The sequence below is a fragment of the Dermacentor albipictus genome, chromosome 6, assembly GCF_038994185.2.
Source record: "Dermacentor albipictus isolate Rhodes 1998 colony chromosome 6, USDA_Dalb.pri_finalv2, whole genome shotgun sequence".
NCBI classification, from domain to species: Eukaryota; Metazoa; Arthropoda; class Arachnida; order Ixodida; family Ixodidae; genus Dermacentor; species Dermacentor albipictus.
This window is the reverse complement of record NC_091826.1, coordinates 8,689,944-8,707,620: the sequence shown is the minus strand read 5'-3', so window position 1 is coordinate 8,707,620 and position 17,677 is coordinate 8,689,944. Positions and strand designations below refer to the sequence as shown.

General features: G+C 43.8%; 1 protein-coding gene across 1 annotated transcript; it reads right to left on the bottom strand.

Annotated features, from left to right (window-relative positions):
• Positions 1 to 3,327: 3,327 nt before the first annotated feature.
• Positions 3,328 to 10,207, bottom strand: Vps28 (vacuolar protein sorting 28). Its single transcript, XM_065424801.2, has 8 exons — positions 9,978 to 10,207; positions 9,850 to 9,910; positions 9,314 to 9,403; positions 9,097 to 9,202; positions 6,950 to 7,051; positions 6,328 to 6,381; positions 5,626 to 5,717; positions 3,328 to 3,501 (listed from the first exon to the last, which is right to left on the bottom strand). The coding sequence occupies exons 1-8, from the start codon at positions 10,018 to 10,020 to the stop codon at positions 3,378 to 3,380; spliced, it is 672 nt and encodes a 223-aa protein (XP_065280873.1). The 5' UTR covers positions 10,021 to 10,207; the 3' UTR covers positions 3,328 to 3,377.
• Between the last annotated feature and the right edge of the window lie 7,470 nt (positions 10,208 to 17,677).

Below are 17,677 nucleotides of genomic sequence, written 5' to 3'. Positions count from 1 at the left end.
TTGATCAGTGCTGCCTTCTCTCTCTCATACTTTTGCTCACGCTCACGTTCGCGTTCATTCTCACGTTCGTGACGCTCACACCTAAGAGTAAGTTCTTGAAGCTCATGCTTCCGTTCATTCTCGCGTTCTTCACGCTTACGTTCACTCCTAAGCTCACGACGCTCTCGCAAACGTTCACGACGCTCACGCTCCCGTGGCTCCTGTATCACCTCCCAAGCAAGCTTAATTTTTCATCATCATCATCATCACTATCTTTCATCATCATTGCCACTAACTTGAATCGCCTTTATGATAGCTGGCGTTTCCATCCGTTCGTCCGCCTCAACTCCCAAATCGTCGCACACCAACAACAAGTCTAACCTCGTCAACCTTCTAAGATCCATGGCAGCTGCCCCGACAGGTGGTTAAAACTGTTTTCCTTAATTAATTTGTGCAAACACACAATGCATCAAACTCCCGATTCCCAGAACTATCAAAATGAGTCTGGCGAATCAACAACATTTGAGTCTGGCGAATCATAAGGAAAAAAACCACGCGCTCACTTACGGTTGCAGTACTCTGCCATCCGGTTCATTTGTCCGCTGTTCCCGGTTCCTCCGGACTCTCTGGGTCGAAGGCTCGCTCTTCTTCGCTACTCCCAGTTTCTTCGGACCTCTTTCGACGAGGCTCTCTCTTCTTCGCTCTTCCCGGTTCCTTAGGATCTCTCTCGACGAAGGTTCATCCGTAGCGCTGCCGCCAGCTGATGCATTCGGAGGCGATCTCACTGCTGCCAACCAGATGTAGGGATTGAGGACGGACTTCGGGAAGAAAACCAAACTTGGGAGGGTTTATTTTACATTATATGCAGAGAGGTGAGAGTCAAGTAACAGTCGTACAGTCATTACGGGCCGGCAGCAACTCGGACGCTGCGGCCCGCGGCAAGAAGTTCGAGAGAGGTGAATCAGGGAATGCTCTGGTCTCTCTGAAATGCTTCTTTTAAACCCTTCGAGGACTGGAAGTCGCGTCATGTTTGGCCAATGGGAGAGTCCGCTCAGATGACGCCATTTTCAGCCAATGGTTGGCGCCCGTATCGCGTTGTCACACCCGGCGGCTCTCTGCGGTCTTGCCTCGCAGACTTGCAATGCGCTTCTTCTAAGGCGGAGAAGGGGGGCACTCATGCTCCATTGTCCGAGGGCCCACCTGCTCCCGGTGGTATGGCTCCGCAGTGGTGGCAAATGCCTTCTTCAAAGGCGAAGAGGGGTACGCTTGGGCCTTCCCAGCACGTCCGGCTGTCACGGCGCATTGCCGCCGACTTGGTTTGGCACCCACTTTACTTCCAACAGTGCCGTGCTACCCCTCGCTTTCTGGAAGAGTCAAGCAGAGAACAGCTACCGGCGGCTTACGAACTTGTTTGCACGTGAACTTGTTTGCTCGAGTGCTCCTCTGGAATGTGCTGCGATTCGATGTGGTCCGGGGGAAATCGAAGTAGGCGCAGAAAACAGCTCCATATCTAACAGCATAAAGTCCAAGGGCGCGAGCTGTATGCTATATGAGCGAGTGAAAGCTTGCGAGCCAATGATAGCGGCTCTATGTCGCGCGCGCAACGGAGAAAAGCGGATATATAGGAATCGCGCCGTGTTCCGTGGCGCGCAAGGCACCAGGAGGGGGGGCACTCTACTCCGGCGGCTGTGGCGTAATCATAAGGGCACTCCAGGCGCATTTCTGCCATCACCGTGAATGTGATGTTCCTCAGAAACTACAACGCGATAACATCGTCGCTGCGTGCCGTATGCTGCACGAGTGAGTGAAAGTTTGCGAGGGTGAGCCGACTATGGCGGCTCTACCTCTCGCGCGCAAGGAAGGAAAGCGGGGAGGAAGTGCGCCATGTTCATTTGCACACAACGCGCTGGGAGGGGGGGGGGGGGGCATTCTACTCTTGCAGCTGCTGTGTATGGCGCGGCAGCACGGGCCCCATATTGAAAGCGATTTGCGATTAGTAAGTCTAGCTGCGTCGACGGCTCACAGCGTTGTGTGCACTGCATTTTCGCCTTATTTTGCGTTGAAGCGAGGCAACATGGAGGTCAATTCGCTCGTTGCTGCTGCTGCGCTTCCTCATTGCAACATTCTGACAGCGAGTTTCCGTGGTCATTGAGAGAGGTGTGTTCATGTATCGGTGTGCGCGCATGGCACCATGCTTGTTAATTTAGTTAGTAAGCAAATGTTTACACGTTTATACAGTCTATAAAACTACTATCCTTACTTGATATAGCTGTATCCTAATTTGCTATCGTAATCGATGCTTCGCCTTTCGCGCCAAACTGAAGCTTTTATTTAATGTTGGCGACGTTCTAGAAAACTCCCGAAATAAAATCCGCGCTGTCTCACAAGTTGCCCCAATTACTCCAATGGTGCATTCTACTGAAAAAGCAGTGAAAGATTGCATGCTCTCTCATTCGCATTATTGCCATGCAACGTCATTGAAAACAGCTGGACCCACAACAGCTATTGGCTGATTTCGTGATAACGAAAACATCCTCAGTTATACAATTATTCGTCATTTGAGCTATATAAATGAAAGTTAATATGTCTGCGATCTCAAAAAGACAAAAAAGCAACTTATCTCTGCACTGCCAGTCTAAAAACGACAATTGTGCATTGCTATGGCATCGCTGCGTCTGCTGCGCGTGGCCTCCAAGGTGAAGAGCATGGTGTGCCATCACTAGTTGTTTCGCATTCCGCCTTTGGAAGAAGCTAGCAGGGCATTGCTCCCTTTTACCCACTTGCAGCCTCCCCTGTATAGTTTCCAGTGCACTAGTGGAAATGAAAGCAGAAAGCGGCTCATGGGTTCAATAAGTCTAACTTCGATTGTGCTTGAGGATTTGCAAAATTTTTGTGCCAGGAGATTCACAAAGAAACATAACTTATTAGTAATGTCATTCTATGACTAGTTAGAAAAGTGTTTCAGGGCCCCTTTAAACTTAATAGCGGCAATACCACAATTTATAAAAAAAATTAAATGATGGAATTTTCTGCGCCAATTTTCTGCGGAGTGGGGGACTCTGGAGTAATTTTGACCACCTGGGGTTCTTTAATGTGCACTTAAACTTAAGTACATGGGTGTTTTTGCATTTTGCCTCCATCGAAATGCGGCCGCCATGGCCGGGATTTGATCTGTGACATCGTGCTTAGCACATTTCTTTTTCCAGATACATTTCCATCATTAAGTTTTGATGCGTGAAAAAGAACACATTGATTTTCTCAAAGAAGACTCAAATGAACGTAGACCACATGCTAAATCATACTTGCAACAGGTCACACATTTTTTGAAAGAGGACAACAGCAGCTTGGTTCATGAAACAAAGCATGATTACATTTATTGCTCTCTTGCTGCATGACAGTCACGTAGAGTTGTGCAGGATCCTGTTGAAGGCATTGTACGAAGATTCCAAGTCAAAGATGAGTTGGCGCACTTGACTTTCATTCAGCTCATCCGAAGCAGCCATTGACGACATGGTCTGCAGCCTAGTTCATCACAGTAATGAGCAACAATAGCACTTGGTAAGAGACATGACTTGGAGCTTGTGTATCCACAAAACATGGGCTAGCCTACAGAAACTGAAGGCAAGCTCTACAGTAAAAATTGTTGGCTATGTAATATAGCTTGACCTAAAAATGGCCGTCTCTGAATAGGGACCTTTTTTACATGCATGTGTCCTGCAATTTCAGAATGCTACTTTAAGTCACGTGGTGTTGTTTTCCTGTGTATCAGCTACTACCCAATCTGTGTAGTAAAAGTGCTTTCTAGAAAAAAAATTGAAAAAAATCAGTCTTAGTATAATATGCATGCTACAAATACTTAAAAAACCATGAATAAGTACCACTGCCATGGCACTTATGTAGTTTGCATGTAGTGATAAACAGTACAGTACAAAGTCGTTGATAAGACTTTGTTATGCATGATTTCCCTGTGCCAACATTCGCGATCGAAAACAAAAAATTGCCCCATAAGGTTATGCTTATTTTTACCGGTTCATACGTTCTTGGAAAACATGGTTTTTGGCATTAACATTAAGCACATCGCCAAACTGCAATCTTATGGTACATTTTCCAGCGGCTAGATCCCATGTAAACAAGAAAATGTGCGAGGTGCGCACGATTGAGAAAAGTAGCTGGCCATCACATCAGCTTCCATGCAATTCTCGCCTGCTCGTGTTACATGAAAATGCCAGCATCCACTAGTTTCTTATTCCGGTACCAGCAAATCTCCTCCAGTGTCATCGCACACCGCATTCAGAGCTATCGCTGCCAAACCTACTGTGATACTAAGTATCCTCACCTATCTGTTTTACAGTGCGTGGGGCGTAGTGCCGTCAAAAGCGTACTACAGGCTTTTAGTAGGTTACAACCCAAACATACCGCTGTTCCTCGCTGCAGACAGCGCAATGTGAGCATCACGTTTCGCTTCCGCGGCATCTGGCATCACCCAGCAGCTCTATTTCATTTTGGTTTCCCATCGTAGTCTTAAAACATTATGCAAAAAGAAAACAACAAAACATGCCTTGGGCCGCCAAAGCACCGCCAGCTCGACGTACGTCTCATCTCGTGCCCTGTGCGCAACCATTCACGCAACACTTCGCATAACGTAGCTGCCAACTACAGTTAAGTCTGTCATATTTTTTAGTCACTTCGGATAGCATGTCTTTTCAGTTAGTTCGCGTTCTCTCTTACTTTTTTCCAAAACATAGGACTGAGGTTCTCTGTACTGTATATGCTTAAAAGTAGTGTTTCCAAACTCAATGTCAGAGAGCCACTACAGAAGAAAAATGCCCTAGAGAAGTGCTGCACGTCTCATCAGGGCAAGCTATGCACAAATGTGCACAAGAGCGAATGCGAATGCGGGTGAGCAAGTTCGAGAGATGTATTGAGGCCCAAGTTATGCTTGTGAATTTGTTAAGAATGAACAAGAAAGAAATTTAACATGTGGTACAAGCCGCATTTTAACATAAATGTTACGCTGCATGTCCTTTTTTTTAAGTTCACAGGTGTCTTGTTCCTGCCACAGTGGTATTTGTGTGCTTCAATTTTCAAGGAGTTGATTACAAAAATTGTTTAAACAACCCTATCTTGAAAGTCAGCACGAGAAGTATGCTGGTGCAGATCATATGTTGCTGCACCCAATAAATCATTTTAACTTGTGTAACTTATTAAAGGTAACTGAAATTTACATTTCGTTGCTTATGAACAGCATCCTTTTAGCTTTAACTATCACTTTACTTTAGAAGAGCTTTTACACACATATTTCATGCTTCAACTGACACAGACGACATTTTCATTATCGACAAGTCAACTCCTCATTTAATGACTACTGCTGCTGCTGAGAATCATCCAATGAAACTACAAGCTTATAAAAGACACGTTTTTTGCTGCAAGTTAAAACACACACAGAAGCAAGACACATAAAGACAATGTTCCTTCCTTTTGTGTGTGTTTTAACTTGAGGCAAAAGACATTGTCTTTTAGCAAGCACCAACTATGCTTGGTGCTTGCTAAAGCAGTTCTGTTACAAGCTTATAGCAACAGTGTTTATGTTTTTTTCTTGCAAGAAAGATATCAATATAAGTTTCAATCTCAAAGCATATTGCTTACCATTCATCTACCTTGGCTTTCCCTTCAAAGCTGGCTGGTATGAGACTGAGTCGACTCATGGTCTCACTCAACTCTCTCAGGTCTGGTTGGAGCTGCAAGGAGTAAAGAGACAAATTGATGACTGACAAGTTCGCAAAAACACTAAAGGGACGCTAAAGGCAAATATTAAGTCAAGCTAGATAGAAAGAGTGTGCTTCTGTAATAACAAATTTTTCATTTATAATAAAAACAGAGCTTTTGTAAGCAAGAAAATGACGAAAATAGAAAATCGGGAGTGGTGCCATCTGTTGTAAACTATGGCACCTCTTATGCGTGGCGTCAGCACCTGCGATTCACAGAGAGTGGCTGGTACATGAAGGCTGAAGTGACTGTAACTGGTAACCTGAACCCAAGCAGAGCCACAGAGTGATTCACACAAGCTGAACACCTACACCTGCCAAGTAGTACGCTTCACTTCGTTCGCTAAATAAAGACTCTACAAAAGACATAAGAACGGCATAGTGGTGATGACGTCAAGTCCTCTGCTTTGGCATGAGCAATTCAAATTGAGAAGCAGCAGCGGAGCATCTGACGGCAATTTCCTAGGCAAAAAAATTGTTCTATCGGCATGCAGAAAACGATGATAGACTTGTAGATTGATACTATGTCAATCTAGCTTGACTTAATACTTTCCTTCAGTGTCCGTTTAAATCACCAGCTCACCTCATCCATAGATTTGATCTCCAGGCGTAGCTTATCAATGATTGTGATGAAAAGCTGAAAGAAAAATATCAGCAGTTGGCAATGAAGTGTACTTGCAATGCAACAACAACAATAAGAAGGGATACAGCCAAGAAATATGGACACAATGTTTTCTTCCATATCTGTTCTTGTGTTAAGTCATCAGTAAAAGAATGAAGCTGATAACTACACGCCACTGCTGCATTTAGTCTTACTTGGTATTAATATAAATAACATGCGAAATGTTTAAATGTTGTTTCCATAGCCAAGAGGTACAGATAAACAGTACAAGAAAAGTGGAGGTCAGCATGTTTGTTGCATTGCCTCCCCTCAAGCGACCTGTGTATCAGAACTGCCTGTCTTTCAGAATGACACATAAATTGGCCTATAAGCCTTAATTGTTACCTTTACACAATATGAAATAGCTTGTCTTTCAACAACTCTGTTCATTGTATTTGTGACATCCTTCCAGAACATCTAACAAAAGGTCCCTTTAGGCCATAAACCTGTACAAAAGCTTTAGCTTGGTGTTTGCTGCTATAAACTCCTGAAATTTCTACAGAGAGAAGCATTGTTTCAGACACTGCCTTGACACCACTCTTACCGACACAATATCAGCAATGCATTTGCTTGTGTTGCCTTTGTCATCCTTGATGGTGATAGGCCTGTCCTCACGAATTCGTTCCATGGCAGCAGGGCAGTCCAGCTATGCACACGCCAACCAATGGGAAGCAATAAGAGAAAAAGTTTATCAACAAGTACAGAGCCAACCTGTAGTAACTTTCTTCCCAGGTGTGTAACCTAGAGATTTAACAGGCCACGAAGCCTGTAATGTTCGAACAAGGTGGTGGCAAGACCCAAGATAGTGGCACAATAGATATTCTAATTACGCACTCACTTCATATGTGGTTTTGCCACATGTTCTTCCTTAAGCTCTCTTGGCACCCAGGAAGCTAGCTGCTATAGTAGGTTGTGCCCAAAACATGCACGAAATTTTGTCACCCATTGCTTCTAGCACTCATCTCATATAGAAGCCCTGGCAAGCCAATACCAATGCATGCTTTAGGGGTGGTTTTTGATTACCCATGCCTTTGATGTTCCAAATTAAATTCAATAAAATGAGTTCAGCGTTTTGTGCACCAAAGCTTGTGGACAGCCTGTCCGATTGTCTGTCTAGCAGCGATATTGCAATGCAGAAAGAGCACAGCCCCTGGTGACATAGCACAACAGCGGAACACTGCAAATATGACACCATAAAGTTTTGCAAGGCCATGCAAAACTTGATGCACACTCAACCTTCATGCAGTGTTATGAACTGAATTCCAGGGTTTTACATGCCAAAACCACAATTTGATTATGAGGCACACCACAGTGGGGGACTCCGGATTAATTTTGACCACCAGGAGATTGTTAAAACCCCCCAATGCACAGGACCACAGGTGTTTTTGCATTTCGCCCCCATTGAAATGCGGCCACCATGGCATTTACGCAGTGCCATAAGTTGGGTAGTGCCTAATGAAAATGCAACACTTGCGTGCCACTTCTAGGCCCGTCTTACTACTGAGGACAATCTACGGTGCTAATGCAGTGCCGTTCCCAGATTAATTTTTCCCTCCTTTTAATGCCAAACCTCATCGGTGCATCATTGCTGCCATGTGCACCTGCCCTGACTAAACTTGGCTGTGAATCGAGTTTCACAGCATTGCTAGGAACCTTCACGTGGCTTGCTACCAATGGTGCTGCAGATGCAAACATCAGAATGCAAACAGGCTACTCAGCGCAACTGCTGAAAGCTGAAATGCTTTGAGTTTATTGGTTTTAAAGCTTGTTCACACATCCAATCACATAACATAAAACATGGGCGTGCTTTCTAAAGCTAGTGTCAATTGGTCTAAGTATAGAGTGCAGGAAATTGAAGAGAGATTCCATGTTGCACTACCATTGAAATAGATTTTTCATAGATGTCTTATTTCATGTGAGCTCAAGGTTTCCTGCCACCAAGCCAACTCTTGCTCTCGCATTTACTCTCAGGTGCTTTAACTAGCACGCAACCCAGGCTCATACAGCTGATTAAATAAGGTGCAAACAGCATGGAGTAAGCAATGAGAAATGGTAATGTCCATTGTACTTCATGACATACTGCAACTCTTTAGCATAAGCTTCCACAATGACAAGTCGCAGGGAGCCAGTACAGCAATTTTGCTGAAACATCTCATTTTGGCCCAGAAGTGGCCTATAGCTATGGTTCACTTATAATTATTCAAATGTTGATATTTTTAAAAACAAGTCTCAATTTTGTTCACCTCACTATGTATCAAGAAAAGGCATTGTTACAAAATCGTGACCCAAGTCAAACATGTTTGCAGATATAACTTAAGATGTGCATTCATTTAAGCCAGCAAACAGGATGCTCCAGCGAGGGACTGTACTGGATGTCATGTCATACAAATGTGAAAGCAGCCCTTAATTTAAGTGACAGAGAATATCCTAAAGTCCATATGTCTTTATAGCAACTCGTAATACTATTTCGAACCATATTTTACTCTGTTTCCAATAATTTAAACAATATTTTGTGGCCCCTTGTGGTGTAAATCATTGTGAGTTGGCAATGTGCTAATCTAGCTTGGCATTATATTCTCCTTCATGTCTCACTAAGATGATGCAGATCACTCCTCCTGAGTAGGTCTCATAGCTACACTAAGAGCTACTATGCAACAGCGGTCGCACATTTCCGGGTGCATGAATACTTACCCGAAAGGCAGCCATAAAGGCTTCAACTGTAGAGAATTCTGGTCCTTGTACTTGCTTGAATGCTGCCTTGTACTGCACCAGCAGTTTTGAACAAGCGGCAGTGTACCTGCGTTAACGATTTTGGTTGTGCATTCAAATTATGCATTTGCAGGCAAGTGGCTTTACACACACACACACACACACACACATGCATGCATGCACACAAACGCCAACTTACTCTTTTGGTGTAACACAGTCTTTGATGTAAGCCTTCTCTAGGCACTGCAGGGTGTTGATTACAGCATACAAGTCGGCCATGTTATCGTACCTGTTAAAATTAACAGAACTCTCGTTTACTTCACGGAAACGACGTTGTCACGCTGTGTCTCGTTTTTAATACCCCTAAATCTCATTACAAACAATACCTGTGTCTTTCGAGGTACGTTGTTCGTTGTCAGTAACTTGGCGCGAACTCCGTTATCACACGCAAGTCCTTCCAAGTTGATTTCAAACGTAGAGAAACTGTTCTCACGAGTTCACAATTTCTGCCATATTAACTGGTTTATTTCCAGGTTTTTATCGTTCCTTATGTGACAGCCGAACATTGTGCAAAGAGTGAGCGCAACACCTACGGCGAAGGTAATTACAGTTCCGCAAGCTGCAACCCGCAAGCGAGAGCTAGGACGAGGTCGATCAGACCCGTCTTACACAGCCTACCCCCCCAAAAAAAGAAAAAAAAAAGCAACGAAGGAACCGCGCATCTGCCCTACTCACTTCTCGCGCTCCCGTGACGTCCTTTGGAGGCGCACTTCTTCGTACAACTCAGGACGGTGTTCTGAAAACGAAACAGTAGTGCAAGGTGAATGACTCAAGCGAGGTTCAAGGCGGTGAGAGCGGCGCACCTTGGTTGTTGGTTTGCGACATGAGAGCTGCGAAGGAAGCCATGCTGAGCGGTAATAATGCTGCTTGACGGATCGCTGCACTTATAAAGCGGGCACCGGGACACGTTCACCGCATACAGGTACAGCTATCGTTTACAACTGTCAGCAGCAATATCGCTACAGCTGACATACCACGACTCGCAGAAACGACAGCGAAATCGACTTATCGTTGGCCTGGCTTGCCATGGCAGATAATTCTGTCTGCATTCTGGCACTAGCAAGAAAAGCAACTAACAAGAACTTATATAAAAACACTAAATTTTGTTATGTCTACTTAACATTTTTAGTTAATTTAGCAGAAAACAAGATATTTTTTAAAGAAAACTAAAATTTTATAATATATTTGTAGAGGACGCCACGTACTACTCTAGTGCAACAACCGAGGTAGCATGTTCTGTGAGGCAGCTTCATTTCTCTTGTAGGCTTGTTCTTTTTGCGTTCCATCTTGTGCGAGCTGCGTCCTTTTTCTTGCTGGCAAGCGTGCTTGTGCTAACGCCGTGCGACTATGGGTCACGAGAACATCTGGTATTCCCATCCCAGAAAGTACGGACCTGGCTCTCGGTACTGGTAAGTGTATAAATGCACTACGTACTTCTTGTTAAACGTTGGTTCTAGCACATTTGGTTCTTTGACCTGCTGAACGTCTAAAATGCCGGCAGTTACTAAGCCTAGCGCCTGTTACTTCCACGTGTGATCCTGGGCTGTATCTGCAACGAAGCCACCGCGGTGGTATAACAACGCGCCGCATCAGTGAATACGTGTCCCCTGACAACAGTTAGCTCAAAGTAACATTGTACTATTACGGAGTTATTTGATGTGCGTTCGATCTTCGACATTCCTGGCCAGCGCATGCGGCCTGGGCCTGGCATTCTAGGTGTTAAGGTTTCGTACTTCGCGCTCTCGCCAAAGGCTGAAGAACCTCAGCTGTAGTGGTGACGACTGTTTTAACGGATAATATAAATATATGGTTTTACCCGGTGTCTTACTCGGAGCTTGACGCGAACGTCACTGTTAGCACGCATACCTCATTACTGCGTTGTGTAGTACGCTCATTCGCTCATTTACAGTGTTACCCGGTTTGCAAATGTTAATATGGTCGGCTAGTAATTTCAGCTTTCTTCATGCAGCCGAGTCTGTGCCAATCACCATGGACTCATCCGCAAGTACGGTCTGAACATCTGCCGCCGTTGCTTCCGGCAATACGCTGCTGACATTGGATTTAAGAAGGTAAGCGCCCAAACACCTTCCGTAGTGCATCGTGCGTTTTGTGTACAAGTCATTAAAGGCAAATTACACTTTGAGAACATGCAAATTGTGGGATTCTGCTTTTAGTAATGGTGCTAGGCGTGTGTGACCTAACACCAAAATGACACTTGTAGGCGCGGGATTCTAAGTATGTTGCTTATTTCCGTGTATCTTGTAACTTGGGATTTGGCGGCATTACCGAAATAGAACGTGCCGTTCGGAGGCCGCACAGGTTTTTTTGATCACCCGTGGCCATGGTGTGTGCCCTGTAGGCTCTGAAAGGGACATTTCTCTTCAGGCGTGGTCAACACCTGCAACTTTCTTGTTCTATAACATTCTACAAAGGTTGGCACATACTTTTGCGGAGCCACGCTGTGACTTCGTAGTAGAAATCATTTTTGGTGTTCTCTAAGGTCAGCTGTAGGGTAAAAGGTTCCTCTCAGTTATGACAAAAATAAGCTGGTATGACATACGAGCTGATCAACAGGTCATCAACATGCTTTGTCCAATTTTATCGTTTTATTGCGATAGCAATTATATGGTACCTGAGGCACAGTAATTCCATCGGCGCCACAGTTGTACAGGTGACTGCCGGTGCAAAACTTGCATGCAGGGGAGGGTTACCAGGGATGCAGAGTACTGCATGAATGATAAAACAAAGTGGATGCACCATCAACGCTATAGTCAATTACATCGGTGGCAGATTAAAGGCAGCATTCTGCCTTCAGCTGTTGGCATGAACATTGTGCACATGCACGTTACTATTACAGCATTTACATGAATGCGATGACTAGCACATTGCGTCTATGTAAATGGGGCTAATACGCTAGGCAAATGCGTCGTTTAATGTGCCAGACAGGGGTGGTTTGAGACGTGTAGGTCGACTTTCACAGTGCATGTAAATACGATTGCATTGCATTAGGAATTATGGGAAATGGAATTTGCTGCGGATCTGCTGTGTTGCCAAGCTGTGCCCTAGAGCCGGAAACGTCTGGAAGAGCTGCTTCGTCTTCTGTGTGCGACACCATGTGCTACCATCATTGCACCAGGGGCAACGCACTACATGTAAATGCTGGCACATCACATTACCTGTGATGCACTAGAAAATGCGATGCACTGTTGTCGCATTCAGTCGCATTGGTGTAAGTGCGGCCTATGTGGCATATATCGCTGGCAACACTGTGAAACCTACGCAAGTAGTGCAGCCATAGAAGTCTCACTCTACGTGTTTATTTTTCACCAACATTGCATACAACTGTTAGTCCTGGGTGCAGATTTATGTCAAATCACGCATTATTTATCCATATTTATGCGGCTAGTAGGCAGCGTGCTATGTTTTGATCGCGAGCGCAAGTGATGCGCTGTGGCCACTAGTCATGGAAACGTTACGCTGTTGGTTTAGTGGTAAAAAGGTGAAGGGCTCCAGCATAAGCTACGCTGTTTTGCAACGTAAAGTATGAGGCATAAAGGGACACTTAAGGCAAATATTAAGTCCAGCTAAATTAATATATTAGTGCTGGAGAACATCTAAGGCGTCAATATCATTGTGAACAGTCTTAGTAATCGAGAAATTGGGGTAAATGCAGGACACAATTAGACTCTGCCGGAACATTCAAGTACTTACTTGCCAGATGACGAAGGCACTCCTCATTTGAGTTCTGTCCCCAGTACTCAACCACTCATTTTGAAAATGTCATATTATTGCATTATAAGAGGAAAGAAAATGCTGCTTGTCCAGTTGTTATCCATTTCTAGAATGAACTTGTTGACATTACCTTCGACAACGACGCGGGCGGTCGAAAGCTTTCTTTTTACCTAACTCTGTGCCACCCACGCTTTCACGTTTCAGTAGCTTTGTTACTGTGTAGTACTGAGCTGGTTTTGCTGGCTCGTGAAAATCGCACAAGCTGCAAGTATCAGAATTCCGCTTCCATGTGATGTTGCGGGATGTCTGAGCGTACCATGCCACTTAACCAAAAGCAGCTGCAGCGGAAAATCCACCACTACTGTCTTGGCTCGGTTTGTCCACAGCCCCTGCGTTTGCATTTTGCACAACTGTACCGCCATTCTACTCACCGTCAGCAGCAAAGGACGGTTACTGCATATGCAATGTCACCACTCCCTGGTTGGCTGGCGGGAGATTTGAATTGCAATAAAGGTATTCGGACCCTTTAGATGAAATTTTCTCATATTAAACTAAGCCTTTTGAAACGAAGGGTTGCGAAATTTCTGAAATGGTATTTAAACAGTCCACCTCGATTTAGTATTACTTATTAGTAGCTTTCAAATTTTTCAAGCTGAAAAATTTCTTGCATAATAGCCAAACAAAAGACGTAGGCTGCGAAAGGCGACACAATTGGCGCGAAAAAGCTTTGAAGCACTCCGTCGGGAGCCCTCCAACGCACGGAGCACCCTTGGTAAAGGCAAGACTTGCAAAGGGGCATGCGTAACTGCTCATTAGTTCTTGCCGTACCACAGCATGGCAGCGAGAACAATATTCCTTCTCGCTCTGTTTTATTCCCGCAACCAGCAAGCGCTGTTGATTGCAGCGGAGCGTGGCTGCCTCGGGCACGGTCATTGCGGCTTTTGACCAAGACTGTACCTTGTTCTCTGCTTTTCGTCAACGTGTACTCTTGTATAGTTCAAACACCATCCGAGGAGTGCAAGCCCAGCACTAAACCTTGCTATCACTGTGAATGCTTCAACTTTCCAGCATAAGAGTTACTTTCAGCTTATGCTGATGTCTTAGAAAGCAGCGATGAAATGGCTGTGCCTGCTGCTTGTTCCTTTAATAAATTTGCAGCAGTCGCGGAACAGTGTTGCTCTCTCGTTGCACGAGTTTTACTGTTTGCATAACTTGAAACCAAGCAGCCCAATGTGCACATGCATGCTAAATGAACACTTAGTAATTTTTCTTTTATCTTTCAGCTGGACTGAACTCTGGAGGTGGCAATCATGGGATGCTAATTGAATAAACCACCAGCCTGCCTAAGGCAGCCCTGGGCCCAAAAAGAACTGTTTCAGAGCCTGGTTGATTGGGAGTATATTTATTGTATAAAAAAACGAACATGACACACCGGGACTACACAATGTACGGGCAAAATAGGAAGGCACTTGTGATGAGCATGCTTTATGGCCAGCCCCAGCTGTCACTTGTGGCAGTTGTCTGGGGGTGACTAGGGGGGAGGGGGGTGCCCTCTTTCTATAGAAGGGCTCAGGTACATCTGCAACCAGCCAAGGAGGGCCGCTGGAAATGGCCCTGCGCACTGCAAGGGGTTTCTTTGTTAGATCAGTTAAGTCTTGCTGCACACTAACCCCTTACAAGTGAAATACGTTGTCATCCACAATACATTGAGAAACTTTTCTCACATCAATGTTGTGAACACTGGGCTCTTGGAACTCAAAAGTAGCAGATGCTACCTCAGTGTGTGCAACAGTCCTAGCAGCAGTATGCAAACAATGAATAGCATGCAGGTTACAAATGTAGGAAACAAGTTGGCTTCGAATGCAATTGCATTGATGTGCTTGGAAGTTACAGGAATGCATGAACTTAATTGCTTTTCAACAGTGCATCTGACAATCAGTGAGTTTCTTGCTAGATTAAGCTTAGCCATTCCATTTAACTTCACTGCAAGACAGTGCCTTGGGTAGTTCAAGTAGCTTTGATCGTGTGCCCCGTCTTTGAACGTCCATGCATTGATGTATACCTAAAGAAATGGTACAGCTAACTGAAAGATGGCCAACAAAGTGAGCATTTGCAGATCAAGTTAAGGTGCTGTTCATTCCCTAAGAATACCCATTACTTCACCCATATACTTGAGAATTGCACATTCATGTGATGCTTTCAGACCAGATTTCAAGTCGTGCTCAGTTTTCTGGTCGCTTTATTGCACACATCAAAGTGTTATTTACTGCATGACTGGCCAGTATGCAAAATGTCAGAAAAGCAAATATGTGGCCCCTTGTTTGAATTTCCTAGCACAGTTGCTTTCAACTGTCAAAATATATTTCCAGCTTGTCTTTTAGGCATGAAAAAAGAAAGGGACTTCTACTTCAAAAGAAATGAACTATGCCGTTGTGATCTTTGGTTAAATGACTGGACAAATAATACTGCAAAGGCGGTGGTTGACAGAAACGAGCAATTTGTATACAGAACATAATGAGTTGTTCTTACTAAGTGCACAGCTTATGTTATATAAGCACATCAAGATTTGAACTTCACAGAAAATCTAAATGCACTAACCTGTGTCAATAAAGGTAGTTAAATGTGCAACAAAACCCAACTGACCAACAAGGTGAGGCGTAACCACCAAACCTGGGTTTATTCAAGTAAGGAAGCTTTTATATGCATTCCAAATATACTCTTCCGATTGTTCTGTACTGATTTGTGACTGCAGAAAACTTCTGTCAGTCATATGTCCCTACTCAAGTTTGTGAAGAAGTATTTTGTTCAGCAACAAAGAAACACTTCTAGTGTGTTGACCTCTTAGTATGTAACTTGATTTCAGGGTTTATAATGTACATTTTAGCTTTGCAGTGGAATTGGTGCCAGGCAGATTTGCAGGCTATTGCAATTTGCTAAATTAAGCACGCTGTTTCAGAGGGTAAAGCAGGGAAAAAACATTAAAAAGAAATGCCCACACACCCATAAGTTGTGGATGCATATAAAAACCATTCATGAATAAATTCATAGCTACAAGTCTGTGCATAATGCCACTGTATTCTCTCGCACTGCAAGATTTTTTTTTTTTTCCGAAACAAAATATGAGGAGTTGCACAACTTTCAGTCAATGTGTAACATATTGAGCAATAAAAAATATTCACACTCTCAACCTTTCAGGGCTGTGTTTTGGCAAAATATGTACTTTTCTGAGACTTCGTATTGAGAATTCAGACAAATTTTAATGAACCCTAAAGGGTTGCGCATTGAAGTGCAAATAGACCAGCCTCAGACCAGCAACGCATTGTGCAAAGAATGTGAAAACCAAGAAAAGGAAAAATTAAATGAGAAATCAAATTTACACATGGCTCCGAGGCCTAGGCATTAAATTCATGGAGACTATTGCTCCAATTTGAGAAGCAAGGTTTAGCCTTCCCTTGTGATTCAATTCCACAAAATGCGTGTATAGTTTAAAATGGGTACTACACCAGGCTAGACTACTATGTGCTCCCCTTATGCAAAGACAACCATCATTGCACTCTTTAGTGCCACTTTAAATAAAATGCTGCACTTGGCATGTTGACATCTCGGAGTACAGTGACACTGAAATAGTCGCACGACTTTAAGTACACTAGTAAGCAACTATTCCGGCATGCCTTTTCAGGAACGTTTCTTTGCTCCAATGTGTTTTGGCAAACACAGAAGGTGTCCATATGAGGTAATAGCTGAATATTCTAATCTGAACACTTCGCAGGTCCTGTCTGCTAAGTTTTATCAAAAATATTTTGCCTATACTGCATCGTAGATTTGTAATTTTCAGGATCCCAGGTTCGCTTGTTGGAAGTTTTTGAACACTTGCTCCTGATATGGCAATCAGTTACATGAAATCAACATCGTGTTGCTCAAAGATGCAGTTTCAGTTCTTACAGCCTTTGAGATTTATCAGCGCATGTAACACATTAATTTGTCAAATCTGCATTAGTTAGCCGAGTTACTCCCTGAACCCGCCCCTGAAATTCGAATACTATTGCAACAGCTAAATGTATCAAATGATTACAAGGAAGAGTGCTATGTGTCCAACCAACTAGCGTAAAGGTCGGCTGTTCCTAACACCAAATTAAGAGCAATTCATCATATGCTTCACTCCTTACAACATTTTATGAACATTATACATGTAACGTCCATTCGTCAGGTACAAAAGATATTTCTAACAACGGGTGTATGCAATTACGTGATACAGTTGTACTGGCATTAATTCAATGTACTAGGGGACAGATCTTTTGTCAGCATTATCTGAATAAATAAAGTCCCATTCAGGACAAAAATAATCTGCAAATTGATATACATACAACACAATCACCGGATATCAGAGCACCGAGTGTATTGCAGGTTTGCGGACACCATTTTGTTACAGTGCTGGCTGACATAGGCTGGGATAATATAACGATTCTATTCCAATTCTTTTCCTACTTGAGTGGTGCCCCGCCTACATTACATGAGCTTGATCAGCCAGTCATGAGAGGCGAAAGAACTCATGTAAAGCAAATTGTTGCATTATACCTGGCCCTTCAGCAACCTGAAACACCAACCTTGGGCACAGTGAATGTGCTCATGGGCACCGCTTTGGGCCAGTCTGCTTAGCACTATGAAGCCAAGGAACTTAATCTGACGGCCACCAAAAGCATAATTCGAATTATACACTCTTAAAAAAAGTTTGCACCCTTTGAGGGTTATCTTATCCTACAACAGTAATCGT